The following is a 21,191-nucleotide window of genomic DNA, read 5'->3' on the forward strand; positions in this document are numbered from 1 at the left end:
GGCCTCACACTCTCTTCTACCTGCAATAACAGCTGAAACAAGAACAGACACTTGCCTTGATCACATATTCATAAAATCTAAATATAACTCCATGGGGATGGTCGCAAAATGCTCAATTACAGACCACGACATTGCTTTGGCAGTTCTCTCACAAGCAAATAGAGACAGAAACCTATACACGAAACACAGATTAGTTAACAAAACAGACGATAAAGCGATCAATGAAGAACTGTCAAAAACGGATTGGTGTGACATACTTAAATCAGACTGTCCTAATAAAGCTGCAAATACGCTCACTACTATCATCACTAGCATAATAAATAAACACACACACAAAGTTAAAGTAAGCAAAAGCCGATTTACACTCAAACCGTGGGTCACACCAGGACTTCTACGGTGTATAAAACATCGTGACAAACTTCACCAAATCATGAAATCAGACCCAGAAGACGATTTAAAAAAGCTAATTTATACCCGATACAGAAACTTTTGCAACGGCCTCTTACACAAATTAAAAACTGAATACAATAGTCAACTGATAAACAAAAACCAAAAAGACCCGAAAAAATTATGGAACACTTTGAAATCAATTTATAGCCCTGATAAAAATAGAACAAAAACTGGTGATCAATTAATTCTAAACGCGACGGATCCTGTCCGCTCACTTAATATCTGTAACGCTTACTTCACCAGCGTAGGAACAAAACTATCCGACAGCATACTAACACGTATCTCTGAAACCCAAGAATCTCTAGCCAGAAAATATAAAACGTCACACTCATACTCTCTCTCTCAAAACTCTTTTTTCCTCCACCCAACAGACGAAGAAGAAGTATTTAAATTCATGTACCAACTTAAAATTGACAGTGCACCAGGTATAGATGGTATAACTACAAAGTTCCTCCTTAAACATAAGAATTCAATCCTCACTCCACTCACTCATATCTTTAATCTTAGTCTGCAGACTGGCACTTATCCGGAGTGCTGGAAAATTGCATCTGTCAGACCAATACACAAAAACGGACCAGAAGATACTCCCGAAAACTATCGCCCCATTGCTCTCTTACCCATAATGTCTAAAATTCTTGAAAAAATAGTAAACAACCGGCTAGTGAACTACTTTGAAAAACACAACTTAAACTCAGATCGGCAATTTGGTTTTCGGCGAGGGAAATCAACAGTAGACGCAGCCACACTTCTAACAAATTCAGTAGCCTCTTTCACTCATGCTGGAGACCAAACTCTAGGGCTATTCTTAGACCTGGCAAAGGCTTTCGACACCATCTCAATTAACCTCCTCCTGAAAAAGTTGGAATGTGTAGGCATACGAGGTGTCGCACTAGACTGGTTTACCAACTACCTAACGAACCGCAAGCAAATGGTAACAGTAGGGGAATATTCAAGCGAATTGCTTCCCATTAGCTTCGGTATCCCACAGGGTAGCATACTAGGCCCAACCTTATTTAGTTTCTATATGAACGATATTTTAAACACACATATACCTAACTCCATAATTATATCATATGCCGATGACACTGTTATACTGTTTCACGACAAATCTTGGGAGAAAGTATACCAACTAGCAGAAGAAGGTTTACTAATAATTTCCGAAGCCCTAGACACAAATCTCTTGACACTAAACATAAAAAAGACCAAATACGTCACCTTCTACAAAACAGTGGCTTCCCGACCACCAAGACAACTAGCTATAAAATACCACACCTGCTACACACCCCTTCAACCACACCTTCACACTGCAACTGTACTACAATAGAACACACACCTACTATCCAATATCTCGGCATCACGCTAGACGAAAACCTATCATTTAAAGCTCACATACAATCACTCTCCAGCAAGGCTCGCAAACTAATATTCATAATGAAAAAACTCCGTGACTGTACACCAACAAAAACCTTACGCATCATCTATCTTGGCCTGTGCCAGTCAGTTCTACAATATGGGATTGCAATCTGGGGTGCTGCTGCAAAAAGCACATTAATAGAAGTGGAAAGAGCTCAACGAGCTGTAATAAAAGTAGCCTTACGGAAGCCTTTCCGCTATCCCACTGATTTGATTTACAAAGATTTCGAGGTATTGAGAGTGCGTCACCTATTCATACTATGTGCGACTCTAAGCGTACATAAAACCCTAAAAAGTAGGCCTGATTACAAAGAAATTATCAACAAGCGCGTGCTCCATATTCCATTACCGGACGCGAATAACCTTCTCGTCAGAAGATGTCCATTATATTCACACATCAAAGTGTACAACACAATCAACAAAAGTTGCGATGTCAAAAATTTGAATAAAATATCCTGTAAGAAAAAGATTACACAGTGGCTAAGTGAATTGACATATGAAGAGACCGAGGAAATATTGAAACATTACTAGACTACTAAGACTATTGCAACACATATACACATACACACACACACTCACACACGTACACACACACACACACACACACACACACAATTTTTTTAATTATTTTTGTACTTACCTTAGAATTCATTGTTTTTGTTTTGAACTTAAAATTTTATTATTCTATTATAATAATATAAGACTGACTAATTGTTTAATATAATTTTATGTTATGGCTCAAAACTGTTAAAGCTAACTATGTGATTCAATCACTTATATAGTCCTTGCTATACCTTATCTTAATATTTTGTTTTACTTTAAGATTTGGAAAATTTTAACATTTTTATTTTGTGATCAAGAACTTTGCACCATGTACTACTTAATTTTCAGGCTCTTACTTAGTATGCTACATATTGCTGTACAACTCAACTTAGTTTATCTTTTAATATCTATCAATTTTGCTATTATTTAGATTCACTCAATAGTCCTACCTAATAATGTACTCAAGATGTCTCAACTCAAGTCCCCAAGATACAGGATTATCCTAGTTTGGGGGCTACCGATACACTTGATGACAACACCAAAATTAAACAAATTATTGTGATATAGTATAAGACCATAATGATTGTGAAGTTTGTTAATAAATTTATTCTTATTCTAGTGATACTATAGCCTCACAGAAAACCGACGTGAAACAACGCTTGCGTTGTGTTTCGTTGTATAAGTGAGATTACCGTAGACCCAATTACCGAGAAAGGGGTTCTCAGTCTTCCCAATTCCCGATTCCCCAACAAACCGTAAATTCTTAACTCCGCAAAAGACCAGCAACGCACTTATTACGCCTCTGATGTTTCGGGTGTCTATAGGCGGCAGCGATCGCTTACCATCAAGTAATCCGTGTGCTCGTTTAGCGGCTTATACCATTAAAAAAAAAGATAAACGCAGACATTTTATCAGTCGCAAGCATTTATAAATATGACCCGTAGTAGCCGCGCCACTGACAAACACTCCACCTAATCAACGGCCAGATTTACTAATATCGACCCAAAATAGTTAGTATTTGGGCACACGCCTATCACGCTAGATAAGATACAGCAGTGACTCAATTAATATAATAAGTAAATTAATATATCCCGAGATAAGAGTTTTATATAAAAAATATGATAATACTCAAGTGTTAGATTTGGTCACTCTTCGCATGTCCGTCGTGATTTGAAACGCAATTCTCTAATTTGTTTCGAAATATCTAGTACAAGGTCTTTCCTGTGACTTCTTTTAAAAACAAATTCAATTCCAAAAAGAACGTTGGATTTGAATGTACTCGTATAATTGTCGCGGTGGCTAAGCAACCGACAGCCGCACAACGTGTAGCGGGTGCGATTCCCGCACGGAACAACTCTTTGTGTGACTTGTAAATTGTTGTTTCGGGTCTAGGTGTCATGTGTATGTGAACTTGTATGTTTGTAAACGCGCCCAAGACAGAGGAGAAAATACTAGTGTGGGGCAACGTTTTTTAAAAAAAGTATTATCAATTTCCAGAGTATCTAGAAAACAAACAGCATTGACTGAGAAATTCTAAAAAGTAACATACAGTCAGAATTTGATTCCAAATATAACAAAAGCTCACCTTCGCATAAATCGAACTTGTAACACAACCGTTGAAAATTCAAATACGGAGAAAAATGGTCTAGGAAATACAATACACTGATTTTTCCAAAAAGGTTGTCAATTAAAGTATCGAACCTGGATTTGTTCTCAGTTTTTGATGTATTCAAACTTTTGTACGAATTCACTTCTTTACACATGTAGAGGTAAACACAAACATTTTCCCTCTCCCTCAGGGAACATAATACCGATGTTGTTTGTTATTCTATAACTAAAGTTTCCATATCGAATCATATCATTATTTATTAGTGAACTCCATAACATTTTGACATAGATATCAGCAAAACTTTCTGAACACTACCGCCATCTATTGAGCCGTACATTCATCAAAAGTTTCGAACAAACTAATCCGTTAACTTGAAACTGTATATCATTTTAAAATATTAGCTTCCGAGTGTGTGTGTGGTTTCGTTTGCATAGAATTTTTGACTATCTTTTTATAGTAACTATCGTGAGACATACTAAATTAACTAAAAAATCACGGTTTACTCAGATAAATATTCTGAGAAAAGCTCTATTAGCTGTTACGAGTCACACAGAGATCTTCATCATGAGGCGACGTTAGTAGGCGGCGCGACGGCAATATTTTCACTATTTATTTACGTGAGTAAACTTCAATTTTTTAGTTCATTGAGTTTTAGATTGTCCATTACAGGAATTAAATCATTTCAATATTTTGTATCTAATAAAGAAACCATAAATAGTTACGCTACAATAAGATTAACAAATTACTGAAATACATATTTAATGATTTTTGAAAGCAAAATACATTATCGGCGATAGACCCCCTTTTCGATAATGTCAATTGCGTTCATACAATCAAAGGTTAGGTACTCAAAGTCAAAGCATTTATTTAAATTAATCCTAAATTAGGCACTATTAAAACATCAAATTGAATTGTCCGTCAGTCTGCCTTTCAAGGAAGCTAGATGCTCGTTTCAGAAGTGTAGCTTCGAATGGAGAAGAACGATGAAGAAACTGCATCGTTACACTTTAAAAAAAATATAATTTTACTTCCTTTTATGTCTCTTTTTTAGTATCTAAAGATAAGTATTATAATTATAAATCAAAACAGTATTATAATAAAACGAATAAATCAAGTTACTGCTACCTGCTGCTAATATGCCTGAAATTTCAGAATAACTCGATCATATTTGGTACTTCATGATTGTCATATAAATCCGATAGCTTCGAGCGATATTCGCGAAAGTTAATATGCTAATACGATTGCTTATGGTTGTCAAAAGTGTGTAGGTACCTATTTCGAACGAAGATATAAGAAAAATATTGACACAATTAAAAAGTTTATGAGTTAAGAAATGTAATATTTATGTACTCGTACATGACCCAAACATGTGTTAACCGCGACAAACGACGATTGTCGCAACGAGTTAACTGCGATTGTCGCAGCGTCGTTTGTCGCGGAATGCTGCTCATGAATATGAGCGTCTAGCATGGCTAAAAACTAGTCGAGTTCCTCGTAAAACAGTTATGCGAGTAAGATGATAACATAAAAATTAACCTATTATGTCTCAAAAACTGACGTGTAATTCTAAATACTCCTATTCTAGAATTACCAAATTATTAATCTAGTCGTTTACCGCTACAAAATGCACTACAGATCATTGACTAAAAAAAAATATTATAATGTATTCAGTTCTATACCAAATAAACATTATATACTCTTTTACAACATTTATCACAAGGAAAAAATGCAAAAAAATACGTAAACTCATTTCCTATTTGAAAAACATCCAAGATACAATCTTGAAACCAATTTCAAGTGCAAAATTGTGATGAAAAGGACCCATTTCACTTAAATTTGAACGCAAAATTCTTTTGAAAAGAGCCATTTTGCTGAAGTCTTTTTAAGCGCATTAAATAACGTAGGGAAGTTAAACGCACCTCGAAAATATATGTAAGCGATATTTTAAATACTAAATTAATGTCTAGAATTCTTATTCTTAAACTGAACTGGCGACTCGTTTGTAATAGATGTGTTGCCACCTTATTTTTTTTTTCAAAGTAATTCAAAGTAATTCTGTACATTGAATATTAAAAAAAAATGTAGATAGATACCGTATCGAAATCAAAAATACCTATACTAAAAAGCGGTTAATTGAATATTATAAACAGACTTCTAGATTCTAGATTGGTCTAGGTTACTTCTTAAGAAGTAGGTTAGTTTTTAACTCTGAATGGCCCTGATTGGCCGTCAAGAATTAACCAACAAATCTGAGTTGAATTACCTAATCTCGTTTCAATCTCATTAAATACAGGGTGTCCCTGAAGTCGACGTCCAACAGGCACCAGATGATCGGCAAGGTTCCAAATGTTATCAGAAAAATATAAAAAAAATTCTAAGTCCTACAGTTTTTAAATTACAGTGACTTATGTGTTATCCACGAAAAAGTACACCCTGTGCTAGTCTTTTGACTCTTGTTGCTACAAATCTTTATTTTTTCGGCTGCAGTCTTCCTTACATTATCCTGAATAGTGCTCCAGTAATATGGAATCCCACAAAAACATTTCATGTTAAATGTTGCCAAGACGAGACCATATAGCTCACACTGTCAAAAAGTAATCAGATCCCGTGTAGAGCCAAGTTTCTAACCCTACATGCCCAGACCTAAATCGATAAGCCCTAATTTCACACTCAAGTTACGGGGAAATTCTAACTGGCGAGTCGGCCGCACGGACTTTTTGCTATTCGTCATATGGGCTTGAGCTTAAAAATCTATTCAATCTTCTAAACTCTTTCCGTGCGGCCGGTCTTAACTACTAACAATTAAATATTAGGCAAATGGTTTTTTTCTCCGCGATAGCAAACTTTTAAATCACCGAAATATTCCGAAAATTTTTCATTCAACGAGACAACCGTCAACGACGTCTGCCCTCGCGCGTCTGCCCGCGTTCGGGTGCCGAGCTCGCTGACGGGCCGATTATTTTTAGCTACTGCGCGGGGACGAGGGGGCAGGCGGCGGGCGTTGGCGCATACTATACTTACGATGCTTATGTTCAAAAGTATAGGTTGATTAATAAATACTTACCGAAGTGAAGTGTAGTAATATTATTCATATCTAAGTACTTATGGGTAGGATAATGTTTTGATTTGATGAAAAGTTTGTGTTCTATGTACTTGTGTATAATTTTCAGATCTCAAGCAGGAAATAGGGAATTAAGTTTCCCTATTTCAGATTTTTACCCCTCCGCGGCCGCATTCAGACCTCTAGCGTCAAAAGTTGCGGAAGTCTCGAACAAACTTTCACCCCCTAGTTTAAGGGGTTGGGGGGTAAAAGTTCCAAGTTTTAGGATTTTTTTGTTGTTTGGGTACTAATACTAGCTTACATACCAAATTTCAGTTTTCTAGGACTTCAGGAAGTACCTTAAGAATTTTGTTGATCATCAGTGAGTGAGTGACGAAATCGGGATATTTTAGATATCAATAAAATCTAAAGTATAAGAGCTATGCAATTGAAACTTTAGAGGTTTATTAAGTCTACCACTGACATTATATCCTGAAAATTTTGTTTATCTGGTATAACCCAAACTCAAGTTATGAAGGTTCAAAAATACGACGAAGCGCTTCGAGAAAAGGTAGGTAGTGCCCTTGCGCTTGCAAGCGCAAGGGCACTACCGTGGTGGGGGCACTACCCTGTGTGTACTTGGTGGGGGCACTACCGTGCCCCCACCAAGACATGATTCCATATTACTGGAGCACTATTCAGGATAATGTAAGGAAGACTGCAGACGAAAAAATAAAGATTTGTAGCAACAAGAGTCAAAAGACTGGCACAGGGTGTACTTTTTCGTGGATAACACATAAGTCACTCTAATTTAAAAACTGTAGGACTTAGAATTTTTTTTATATTTTTCTGATAACATTTGGAACCTTGCCGATCATCTGGTGCCTGTTGGACGTCGACTTCAGGGACACCCTGTATAAAACAAACTCATACTAAGGGTACAGGCATAAAATCAACGAATGACAACCCTATTTGTGTATTCGATATATGAATACATACCTCCAAACTTCTCCCTAATCCTACTTGACAGACAGCTGATTGGGAAAGGGCTGTACTCACTTACTCGTTTACCTTATCTATGATGTTATCCGGGTTACCATGGCAACCGACTGTGATACCAATCTAATGTATTGCATTGAGTTATGTGCTATTTTATCGGTAAAAATCGTCATACAATATTTTTTTGGTAAACATTTTTTTACATAAATCGAGGAATATTGTGTTTAGAAATAGTTTGATTTAAACTCCATACTCTAATAGAGGGCACACCTTCAGTCAAATAAACAGAAAAATATTGTTAAAAAGTCACTACCGCACTCAGAGACATTTAATGATAACTTAAACTATTCCTTAATAAAGGTTTTGTTCCGAAAACAATTACAAAAGACTGGGTTAAGTAATCATTAAATGACTCTGAGTGAATAAGTACTTAGTTTTAAAAACATGTTATTAGTCACCATTCATTCCAAATTGAAACTAATAATCGCTTTTTTAATGATAAGACCACCCATTGTACTATCAATTTCTGAATGTTTGTCCTTTGTGTTTTTATGGTTTTTTTATAAGCCGGTATACGAGTAGACGTACCACTTGATGGTAAGCAATCGCCGCCGCTGATGGATACTTGATACACCAGTGGCGTTGCTGAGACCTCTTGGGGGTTACGAATTTAAGGATTGTTGGGGGATCGGGAATTGAGAAGATTGGGAAGGGGGAATTAGGCCTCCCGTAACCCCACTCACACAACGAAACACAACGCAAGCGTTGTTTCACGTCGGTTTTCGGTGAGGCCGTGATATCACTCCGATCGAGCCGAAGCCGAGTTTGGTGTACAATAAAGAGTTTTTCTAATACACTATCATGATGCCAATCATCTAACCAATGTATTACCTCGTGTACCAGAAAACTGATAAAATCTTTTTCCAACACCAACATCCATGCAATCGCATAATAGAATTTTATACTAAAAATCCCAGTAGAAGCTTGCAAGAAGATTTATATCACTTCTCTCTGATCGTTCCAGATTTTAAAATAATTTCCGCTGCGGATCACAAATCCGTCTTAAGTTTGTGATTTTACTTGAAGTTTCTCACGATTTTCGTCTTAGAGCTGTTATTATTTATGTTTCAAGTTTAATCTTCACTATTTCTTGTTTTAAATGCTGAAGATAAGGTACTTAATATTTGTTTTAAAAATTGTAGCGCAATCATCCTATATCAGGTCCAAGTAAGTTTTTTTTTAAGTATAGAAGAGCCATGTTTCGCCATGCATGGGTAGCCTCGACCGGAGTGATACCACGGCTTCACAGAAAACCAATGTTAAACAACGTTTGCGTTGTGTTTTCTTAAGTGAGTGAGGTTACCGGAGGCCCAATTACAATTAACAAATTAAACGCCATAGGGGGCAAAAGTGACCGGCACTAGCATAGGATTTGCCTTCAACAGATTTCTGTTCGCAGTCAAAGTCTTAAAATATGACATATAAACCTCTTGTATGCCAGTATATGAGAGACAATAGAAAACATATTATGTCTCGTAGATCTGCGTTCCCGGCATACTACGGGTTAACCCTTAGATAAAATGTCATTGACCCACCAACCTTAGTATGTGACACACTTGAGTAACTGCTTTGTTCTATCCGCAATTAATAACCGAAGTTATATCATTTCATTACTCAATTGTTGTCAAATAGTTTAGGTTTATCGGTCAAGTGGAACTTTGGTCAAATACCGAACTGATTAATCAATGATGGGCTTAATTAAGTTTGACAAAGATTACAGAATTTCAGCAGGTAATTTTATACAGCCGTTATTCATTAAATAAAAATTCACCTCCATTTACATGAGTAAGCCGTGGTTTTTAATTGATTTTTTTCAGTTTTAACTGATAAATTTTTCATTGCCTGCTTTTGGTTAGCAAATTACAAGCTTCTTCAACCATTACAGGTAGAAAGATATTTGATATTGAGTGAGAAAGATATATGAAGGACATACCTATTTAGGTCTTTTAATATAATAATAATAGTACGTCTTGTAACAATAGTAAGTCATGTAAATATAATAGTACTATCGGCACCTCATTTCGCTAGAGAGATAGAATATGAATGGTGAAAATCACTAAACATGGAACACGTAAAACAATACCAACGGAACCGACGTCATGTCCAAACAGGCAAAACAATAACAACAGCGTATTAATTATACCATCTATTGTACTATAGTTTCTACACAAAAAATCTTGGCATCGAATCGAACCATTAGCTATATAATATGTCTATTCACATGTTCACATGCCAACCCTATACAAATATTCCTTCAAGATGATCCAATTTATTGAACAATACAACCTTAACCCTTTTTGTCCTCATGTCCTTGTTCCTTAAAACTTGATTCCTATTGTTCTATTTGACAATAATGAGAGTTAGGCTCAAGAGTTGAGACGTAGGTGCTGCGGACTACCTAGCGGGTATACCGGGGCTCCGGCTCGAAAAGCAGGAGTAGGAACGGGGTGGTATTTAGTCAGTAAGAGTCTAACACTCCCTCTAGTCTTGCCCAAGGCAGTAGAAGTCATTGGATGATTTTCTCCGCTTAAAAAAAGAAAGAGTTGGGATGTCATTGAGGAATTTGTTGTTTTATGGGATAGATAGACCAGGCGACAAGCAATCAGCACCCTTGGAGACCACAACACCAGAGGAGTAACAAGTGCGTTGCCGGCGTTTTGGGGATTTGGGATTTGAGGATTGGAGATTGGATCTCTAGTAACCTCACTTATATGACGAAACACAACGTAGGCATTGTTTCACACCGTTTTTCAACAAATCGCATCGTGGGTTTTCCACCATGACCTAGACATACAGACAATTGTTTTAAGGGCTAGTTACGACAAGTATGAGTAACTTGCATGAGAAGGCAATTTCATATTTTGCTTATCGTTTGTTAAAAAAATATAACAATCTGTATTTTTAGATGAAATAATTATCTCATCCACATAAAGTACATACATAATATACATAGAAATATTTTCCATTATATTATATTCCTACTTTTTATCTAGAAAAGTAATAAAATGAAATCCTACAATAGAGCTCGCTATCTCTACACATAATATATATTATATATCTGTTTCTACACATAATATATCTACACTACTACATAACAAACTACAGTAATTTTCTTATCTAATAAATGTACTCGCAATCTAGCTACCAGCTACCTAAACATGTAAATAAACGTATGTACATAAATGCACGGATACATACATATATATATATACAATATATAAATAATATACATATATATATATGTTACATACACATATATGTATATATATAAGAATAAATATATATATTATTATATAAAACTTATTATACTACATATATTATACCTATATATTTACTAAACATTATACTACTGTGTAAACATTTACCACTAATAAATTTTAAACTTTTGGATCCGACAGACAAACTACATATATAGTTTTGTCGGACTATGTACTAGTTTATAAGTTCATAACATGTACCTTTTAATAAAATAAATAAATAAATAATCGGAGAAGTCTTAAAGTATCGTACTGTTCTAAAACTTAATTAAATTAAAACGTTTCATATACCACCGGAGATTTTATTTTGTACTCCCTCCTTAATCAAGTGGTAAAAAGTAAGGTTTCAGGTTTTTGAACTTGAAAGGTACTCGTTACTTGGTACCCTAATTTTCGTGCAAAATAAAATATTGACCGTTTTCTTTTCAGCAAATTTCACGGCAGTAACTTACTATACGCTATCTATGAGCTCACTTGACAAAGCAAATACCACACTCTAACAGAATACCAACATAAACTAGTAACGAAAAGCTTTTTGCCGGGTAGTATTTTTGCCAGATAAATGAGAGTTCCGATGGCACTTTAATTGCATCATAATTTTGTAGCTTTGTTATGAAATATTGTTGAATTCTTCCTCCGAAAAAATGTTTCATTTCCAATTTATAATTAACTAGCTTGTGCCTGTGGGTACGGCCGCGTCCCTATGGTATAAAAAGTCCTATCACACAAGTCAGCTCATACTCTGTCTGTATACCAAATTTCATTAAAATCCGTTCAGAAGTTTCAGCGTGATTGATGGACAAACATCCATACATACTTTCACATTTATAATATTAATGTGATAGTATATTTAATAGACTATTATTATGATATCAAATATCATATTATCTCCGGAGATAAGACTCTTAATTAAAACGTACTCAGAAGGTGGCTCACATATTATAATAATGTACTTAGGATGCGCTTAGCTACGGAAAGCTTTATGTATGAAAGCATAATGTGGGTTGAATAACCTCGTTACCTGCTTTATGAACTAAAATATAGAGGACATATAATGATAATATTTCGTGGGACTCACGTAACTGACGAGGAACTCGACTAAATTCAAGCTATGCTATTTAATCCCATCAGATCATTACTGTCAGGTCTCTGAAAGTCAAAGGGACACTCTGTCTGTCTTTGAATGAGTAGTGTGATGAATAATATAAAATATTAATGTTCTTATACAATGAAAAATACTTCCAGAAAGATTTTATTTCATTTATTAAAAAAAAAACGTTCTGGGGTTTTGTTCTGTGTCGTGGGTCCGCTAAAAATACAGATTCAAATACACATCATACCCCAGATCGATAACAAAAATTTGTGGACCACACAAAAAGTTTCTCTGTGCGGAAGTCGAACCGAAGCGACACGTTGTGTGCCGGCTCTAACCCAGCCACCGCACCAAGTTTATAAAGGTTAAGGTTCAATTGAAAATGAAAACAAAACAGGTATTTGTTAAAAAATATAATTTAATAATAAACACTAAATCAACAATGGCAATTCAGTTAATAGAGAAATTATTTAAAGTAAGTCGCCATATCTTTTGAAGATATTAGCTTTAATTACATATTTATAAGTTTAATGTTATTTCTAATAGCAAAAACTACTTTTGTGGAACTAATAGACAAATTTTCGCTTTCAGTAGAGGGCGCTTGTGTAGAAAATGGAACACATTCTTCAGCTGATATTTTATTTTATTACTTGCATGTTAAAGCTCAAAATCAAGTGTTTTAACTATAAATCGTTTTATTTTGACAGGTTTTTGAATATTTTAAAGTAGTTTTTGCTATTAAAAGCAATTTATATTTAATTTAATGTCCAAACTTGTACTGTTTGATTGTAATTTTAATCTAATTTAGAACAAAATATTCTATGGCACATTATTTGTCCAAACTTTTTACGTGTTATTTCGTTTTATAAGTAAAAATCTATTATTTTTGGAATGGAAAAAATTACTTCAAATTGGAAACATTCAGTAAATCTTGTTGATTCTTTTGTAATGTAATAAATTGGAGCGAAAAATACAATGTCTTTTGCTATGGAAGTGTCACAATTTTTTAACAAAAACGTCAAACCTTTCTCATAAAATTATCAATATTCAATTCTTCTTAATCCAAAAGAATTTTGTACCCTGTACATAAAAACAATCCAATCTATTAAAATTACATTAAAACTTTACCTTATTCGGTTATATTTATATTTAAAGCATTTACATTTACTTAAAACTATATTAGTACCTAACTAACATTTTACATACTCGTTTATATACATATACATACGAAAATAGGAAAGTTTTTTAAACAAAACACAACATTAGCCCTATTACGAGTTTGTTTTATGTTTAAAGTCGAAACGAGAGCTCGTTCGGCCCTCTAATTGGTTGGTGTATTCGACCCGGCCAATCAGAGCGATTATTTCGATCTCATTAAACGTAAAGCAAACTCATACTAAAGGTACTGATTGTCCTCTACCACTAAAATCTTTTAGATATGGTGGTGGACGATACCAAGATGTTTAAATATTCAACATTGAAAAACCAACTGCACACACTACAAAATATGGTTCTTTTTTGCATGGCAAAATCAAAACCCTTCTTTTGATAAGACATTTTTTTCTATACATCAACCTCCATCCTTAAGAAGTCAACCTTCGAATGACACAGAACGACAAAAGAATCTTGACAGAAAAAAATGTCTCATGAGCGAGGTGCATCAGAAGACTTTTCATTAGAATCAGAATTTATCGACGATAATTCTTCTGGGCCAGAGACATAAATCTTCTACCTTCAACCAACACATTTCAAGACCAAAATACCTTGAACTGGCTCTTCAACAGAATCCAGGGTTGGTATGCTCAATGACACATCGTTTACAATACTTCTTCACCGCCCTGTATCCTCGTAACGTCACTGGAGTGTCCTGGATGTTCAGCTGAGTCAGTCCTCGACAGTAATAGGCTACGGCTTCCAAACCATCGTCGCCTATCAGCTCACAACCTCGTAAGGCCAGCTTTTTGAGGTTAGGGCAACATCGTGCTAGGATCTGGAAGAAAAGGAAAAGGAAAATTAGCTTAATACAGGTCTTTAACACAAAATTTTAAACCTAATGAGAAAAAGATTTTGATTACCATGAATTAAAAAGTTATAGTGACCCTAACTAATAAAGTTGTATGTGAATTAGTAATAATGTCGTATGTAAAAGTGTAATTAGTTGATTGATTTCTGAGTAAAATCTAAACGTATAATAAAATATTGTATCATAATAACTGTCATGAGACATACTACATTAACAAAAAATTTACTCACGGACAATAATGTAGAAAAGCTCTACTACATAGTTTCGAGTCACAAAGGGACTCTTCATTATGAGCAACGTGCGTGATTTTTAGTTAAATAGCAAACGGTTTCATGTCAGAGCTCTACGGTATCACACTGAATTCTAGACTAGTCTGAGAGCTAACTGAAAACATCACCAAAATTGGTACACCAACTTTAGGCTGAAAAACATACATGTATTAAATATTTACCTGTAACCCAGCCTCAGAAACATCAGTAGCACCTAGATCAAGTGCTCTAAGCCTGGAACATCCTCTAGCTATGGCTTCCACACCATCGTCTCCAAGAGCACCACACCCTCGAGCATTCAGGTACCGGAGCTTGTAACACCTCCGTGCTAAGGTTCGGACACCAGAGTCTGAGACCTGGGGAATAAAGAAATAAAGCTTTTAAGTTATGTGTTCTTTATAGTTCAGTTTCGGGTATCATCTTCATAATTTGGACGGGATCACCCACTGCTGGGAATATTAGGGGTCCAATTTGTCTACCTATCTGCCTGACTGCGTCGTTGGTCAAGTCGAAGCAAGAGCTTCCCGGGTCAGGCAAAGTACTACTGGGCTTTTTTCGGTTTTTCGAAAATTTCTTGGCTTATAACACAAATAGTGGAAAGTGGATATACATTGTATAGCGGCATTACGTGCCGTAATGTGCATACGCCTACGCCTTTAGGGATAAAAGACGTTGCATATAACTTTTTCTAGTTGTGCTTATCTCTCATTTACTCATTTGCTGCAATGAGGATATCGCGAAGCAGCTCGAACACATATATTTTTTTTTGTGTGAACCACAAATTATTGTTCTGGGAGTGTGTAAAAAGAGTATGTGAAATTATTTGTTTTAAGGCACACACAGGAGACAATCAAAGTGTTGGGAAACATTTTAAAAATAAATTACAAGAAGTTAACTTGAAATTAATCAGAAATATTTTCCAAATGAGTTTCCAGAGAAATACCTGAAGAATGCTTGATGAAAGAAGCACTACAAATTCAAGTTTTCAATTACTTAGCTGAAATGACAATAATTGCTAAGGAAGTAAAGTTCGAACTTTTCTTTCAAGATAATTAATTAAATACTGCTATGCGCGTAGTTCAGAACTTTGCGGAGATAAAGACATACCGCCAGTACATCTACCTACCATATTTATTTTTCCTTATTATTATCTTCGTGGTCCAGAGGTTGATTCTAGCGGATTTCTTTTTTTTTGTCTTTCAAAATATGAATGTATTTCAGTTTATTTTAAAGAAAGCTTCTACGCAATCATTTTTCAAAATTTTATAAAAGTCAGCATAAGGTCAGAATTAGCATCGTTGGTTACTTTTCAACCTTATCAGTATCGCATAAGGCTCATTATTAATTAGTCTACCCGAAAACATTTGTATCTATCACCCCACATATCACCCATTATATTGAATTCTCTTAAACCTGTGCGCTCTTCATAGCCACTGACAATGTATTGCATTGGCAAACGCCGCCATATTGTTTGCTAATAAACAATCGAACGCTACTATTGTCCGATGTCAAAGCTAGAACGGTTCAACGGATATATCAACGTTCTGTCAATGGTAATGTGTTTATAGACCATCAATGTACAGTTTCATATACACATACATACATCTCTCCCATGGGGGTAGGCAGTGACTATGGAACGCCAATTGCTACGATTCTTACATACCTCTTTCACTGCATCAACAATCATCGACTTTTTATGCGTACTCGTAGGTTAAAGGTACTTTTAATTTGGCCCTTCTTTAATATATCGCCAATCGTCCAATGAGCCTTTTTGTGTATTGTTAGATATGTATATCCCTTAAGGTTAAGTAAAGGTAGACTTTTCTATGTATTTTGGTAATTTTTTTAGGATTCTTGCTCACCTGTGTACACTTAGCGACAGAAAGGTACCGTAGCGCAGGCCCTAGTTTCGCCAGCTCGTACAGCCCGAAGTCCGTGACTCCGGTACAGTCGGACACACTGAGTTCTTTTAACGCGCAGTACGATGGGATCCACCGGACGCCTGCATCTGGAAATAAAAAGAAGAAAATAAATTAATATTTTTTTATTTATATAAAAATATATTAATCTGCCTAGCCCGATAAAAGGTGTGATGACACACCTTTTATCGGGCTAGGCAGAGAGGTGCACATTAGGACACGTAAATAAGTATTATTTATTGTTATTAGGCTACTTTGATATGTCTTCTAACTTTTACAGCTCCAAAGAACAAACATTACTGCCGAATATGACGATCTCTAGTTTGATCCTTGCAGCGGGGTGAAATACTGATATTGGAATTATTGATTTTAAATAGAACTCACTGACCTACTCACTCATGTAATGGTTACCCAGTCCTAAGTAATAGTTTTCAGCACAAAATCGTTAGTAAGGAATAGTTTAAGTAACCATTAAATGCTCTGAGTACGGCAGTTATATAAATTAAGGTCACAGTGCTCATAGAAACTAAACAGCCTCTTCTTACAGCCTCCCTTTCTATTTAATTGCTATTACAAAATCATAGAACAACCACTAATCCCCATGTTCACATTACGAAAACCAAAGTTCAAGGCCCCACAAATCTCGTGCCTACGACAATAAAGACTATGGTCCTAAGAATTATAACCAAACCTTAGAAGGGGAACATGACCAAATTATAAGATGTTAAACTGAATGCTAACTGATTGTGTTAAATTGTTCAAGTGAAACGTCCTTCAGTTAGGTGCCTAAGTGAAATGAGACAGAAATCACACCCTTTATATTTGGTTATTACAGTTTATTAAGCATTTGTAATAGTTTGGAATTTTGAAGGGTGGAAATTGTTAGCTAAGTAACGCGTTTGATACCAAAGTTGCCATTTATATTAAACTAGATGTACCAACTAGTTAAACCAATACATAAAGTGAAAAATATGGCTCACAAAGAAAAAATATGGCACACAAAGTAAAAAAATGGCACACAAATAAACACAAGACCACAACTTTAGACTTCATGTTTGTATCGGGAATTAATAAAGAAAAAAATACTAAAAACCCAATAATAATTTGCTTCCGACACTTGACCAACGATAGCAGAAGACATTTCTCCTTCGCTATTTATAGCGAACATATAAATAGCGCGTTCGTTCTTAAGAACCAGCGGTTTTCTATTACAAGTTTTCTGATTCTAAATCACAGTGTCGGTCTTAAGTTATGCGCAACTAATGCACGGTTATCATTCCGCAAATGGGTAGGCAGAGGTGCAAATTTTGTTCAATTAAGCACGCGATTTTCCCTTGGATTTTATTAACTGGAGTTTCTTAACTTTCTATAGAATCTTTTTAATGAGGTGAGCATAATTGCCCTCTGTCATATTACTACTAGGCTTACATCTTTTAAAAATCTACATGAGATCACATCTTTTAATTCCCTAGAGGGATGAGCAAAGGTGCACATTATACATTATACAATGTAACAATTTTTAATTAAAATAGGAGTCCTACATAACTAGACTACATGTTATTACTGAGGAATACTAAAAATATTAAAACAAAATCTCTTGCTCGACAGTTTTCCTTAAAGCCATGTGATTAATAAGGCAGTACCTCGCCTACTTTACTTCATTCCTTCAACACACATGAATAAATAATTAGATATTATAATTGTCCGTAATAATCCCCGCGTCTAATTCGTTCCTTTGTTTTCATTTCAGTAACATGAAAACATTAATTTATTTTCTCAGTTGAAGGGTTTTATTAGACATTATTATAAGTACAGACGCTAGCACTTCAACCTACACCAATCTGTTAATTTTTCAATGGATTTTCGTCTCTATATCAAATAAATTAGGTTGAAAATCTAATGAAGACAGACAGGTGTAGGTTGTCCTGCTGGTCAGAATACTTTGTATGATATGATATTACATTACAAGGGTCTAAAGTACCCTTATCCTTCACAAAGTTGGCTTCAGGCAGTCAAGTATGAAGCCAAATGCTTTAAAAAGATCTCTCATTACATATCACTAACTTTACTATATTAATTAAGTGTTTTGTTGTGGTTTTAAATTACTATAATTACAGTGTATGTTTTTTATTCAGAACGGACAGTGGTTTATTTAAAGCAGTGGTTCTCAACAGGCAGTAAGTTCGTAGAAGCCAAAAAATGGTTTGCGAAATGAAAAAAAAATACACAAGACTATATTATCTCTGTCTAATAAATACCATGGTTAAATTAAAGTTATACATCAAAGGAGACAACTGAGAGAAGCAAATGATTTTAATTATCAGATTTTATGAGTGAATTAAAAATTCTGATTTTGGGATCGATAGATGGATGCGAGATGGTCTTAGACCAGGAAAAAGTTGGAAGACCCTGATTTAAAGCCATAATAAAGGCAAGGACATAGAGAACCATACGTTTCGCTTCATATTTACGCTGGAATCGTAAGCCGGACCGGCCGACTGAAACCGGGCAATAGCGCTCTCTTGACAAATATGAAGCTTTTAAACTGTGATATTCAAACCAACTGCCATATGTGGTTATTGTGACCAAACTATTTTATGTAGAGAGCATCCAGCAGACTGTCATGGGTCGTTTATAATACACGACATAAACATCCAGTTCCCTTCTTACGACTTTCAATTGAAAAAAGAATCAACGGATTATTTTTTTAAACAACCGTCAATCCTTTTTATAGAACGCACAAGGTTTCCACGCCACACCAAAGATCACGTTCAAGCTAGAAAATCCTGTGTGAAAATCTAGCTAAGTAATTATTTAGTACTTGCTTTCGAATCTAGTTCGACCAGTCGAGCAACTGATCTAATATAGTCGTTCCTTTCGGATTATACCGATTACATTGATGTTTTTCTGAATAATAATCTTATTAATGTCCGCTTCGGAACGTATAATTTATCAACGATAACGGTTCTGACTTTAAGCATAGTTTATTTGAACCAACGGTATGATCTGTTCTCAGAAATATTGATAAAGTTGTCCGCTTTAATAGGGTAACCAGTTTGATAGTGATATTGTCGTAGTTTTTATTCGTATTTTCCGTTTAACTCAATAATATTTTGTCGTCACACCTTACTCAGTAGATAGGCTCGGTCTCTCACTTTTACTTGCGTCGAGAATTCATTAGACATCTACCGAAAAAAATGGACATGCAACAGAACCACTTAATTTAACTGCTTACTAAAAGCTCCTAAATTAACAACATTACATATTTTACTCCGTGGAACAAGCAAGAGCACAAATTATAAGTTTTTTTTTTTTGTTGCATAAAATCATCCAATGACTTCCCGCTTTGGACGAGGCGAGAGAGTGTCAGACTCTTACTAACTAAAAACCATCCCGTTCCTACTCCTACTCTTCGAGCCGGAGTCCCGGTAAACCCGCTTGGTAGTCCGGATACAAATTAAAACATTACTTTAAAGACTTTCAATAATTACTTACTTCTACCCATCCACAGAAAATTACGTGCAATTTCATAGCAATATAACATTTTATGTGTCGTGTTTTCACTTGTATGATAACATAATTTACTTGGCTTGTCCAATTAATGTCAACCTCTTTCTTTTTATGACGTGTAAGGCTGGATTATAGGGTACTCATAGTTTAACGCTTTTCATTTTAAATTAGCAGGACAGTAGGTTAGTTGGACTTAGAAATTGTAATTATTCAGGTTACCTATACTTTGTTTGAGTTATAAATAAATACCTTTGCAGGCTTCAAGGTCGAAAGTACAAGAGTGTACACAAATGCTGACTTTACTAATTGCGTTGAGTATGCTAGTTAGAGACTTAGACAGTCAGTCAGTCAGTCGTTTGTAACACCGAACCGTATGCGCTCGTAGAAAATATATCTACTGTGTTTCGCGTATTACCGTCTTATTTACTTAATCCCAAATTATTGACCCTGAATTTAATATATAGCAGTAATAAGTGGTGTAGTGTATACGTACATAAAGATTATATACAGTTACACCTACAAGAGCATTGTATTGGAACTCTATTCAACATTACGTTTTTTTATCAGTCGTCAAGGAGAATTTACTTTTGTCAAGGCACTCATATATTCTTTCCAAAACTGAGTGGAGAGCTCTAATCTCAGTATTGTTGGCAGAAGCACAAAGAAAATGTACTCCAACCTTACTTTCACTGTATGACCCACAAACATTTATTTTATAAAAAATCCTGTGAATAGAACTTACGGCCGTCAAAAACTAAGTCTTATGTCGGTGCCATAAATCCTAGGTCTATGTCAGTTAGACTTTACTTAGGTCATACTTAAAAGCTAGACATTATCGCACGGCTGACTGATTCTGGCAAAAACAACGTTACGTATTTGGACAATCACTGTATATCTTCTTTTATTGTTTTTCTTTGAAGTATTTTTCTCCGAGGAATATTAAAATTCAGAACAAAAGGCGAAGGCTTAACACAGTAACAAGATTGTTATGTCTGGCGGGTTGATT

The 21,191-nt window shown here is 35.2% G+C and overlaps 1 protein-coding gene across 1 annotated transcript in view; it reads right to left on the reverse strand.

Moving 5' to 3' along the window:
• Nucleotides 1-12,862: 12,862 nt before the first annotated feature.
• LOC118278165 (F-box/LRR-repeat protein 7) overlaps nucleotides 12,863-21,191 on the reverse strand; it is an 81,625-nt gene continuing 73,296 nt past the window's right edge. Inside the window, exons 6-8 of the mRNA XM_035597262.2 lie at nucleotides 16,619-16,764; nucleotides 14,939-15,112; nucleotides 12,863-14,454 (exon numbers count right to left, since the gene is read on the reverse strand). Coding sequence (XP_035453155.1) covers nucleotides 14,242-14,454; nucleotides 14,939-15,112; nucleotides 16,619-16,764 — 533 coding nt within the window. The 3' untranslated portion in view covers nucleotides 12,863-14,241. The remainder of the gene's footprint in view (nucleotides 14,455-14,938; nucleotides 15,113-16,618; nucleotides 16,765-21,191) is intronic.

The sequence above is a fragment of the Spodoptera frugiperda genome, chromosome 18, assembly GCF_023101765.2.
Source record: "Spodoptera frugiperda isolate SF20-4 chromosome 18, AGI-APGP_CSIRO_Sfru_2.0, whole genome shotgun sequence".
In the NCBI taxonomy this organism is placed as follows: Eukaryota; Metazoa; Arthropoda; class Insecta; order Lepidoptera; family Noctuidae; genus Spodoptera; species Spodoptera frugiperda.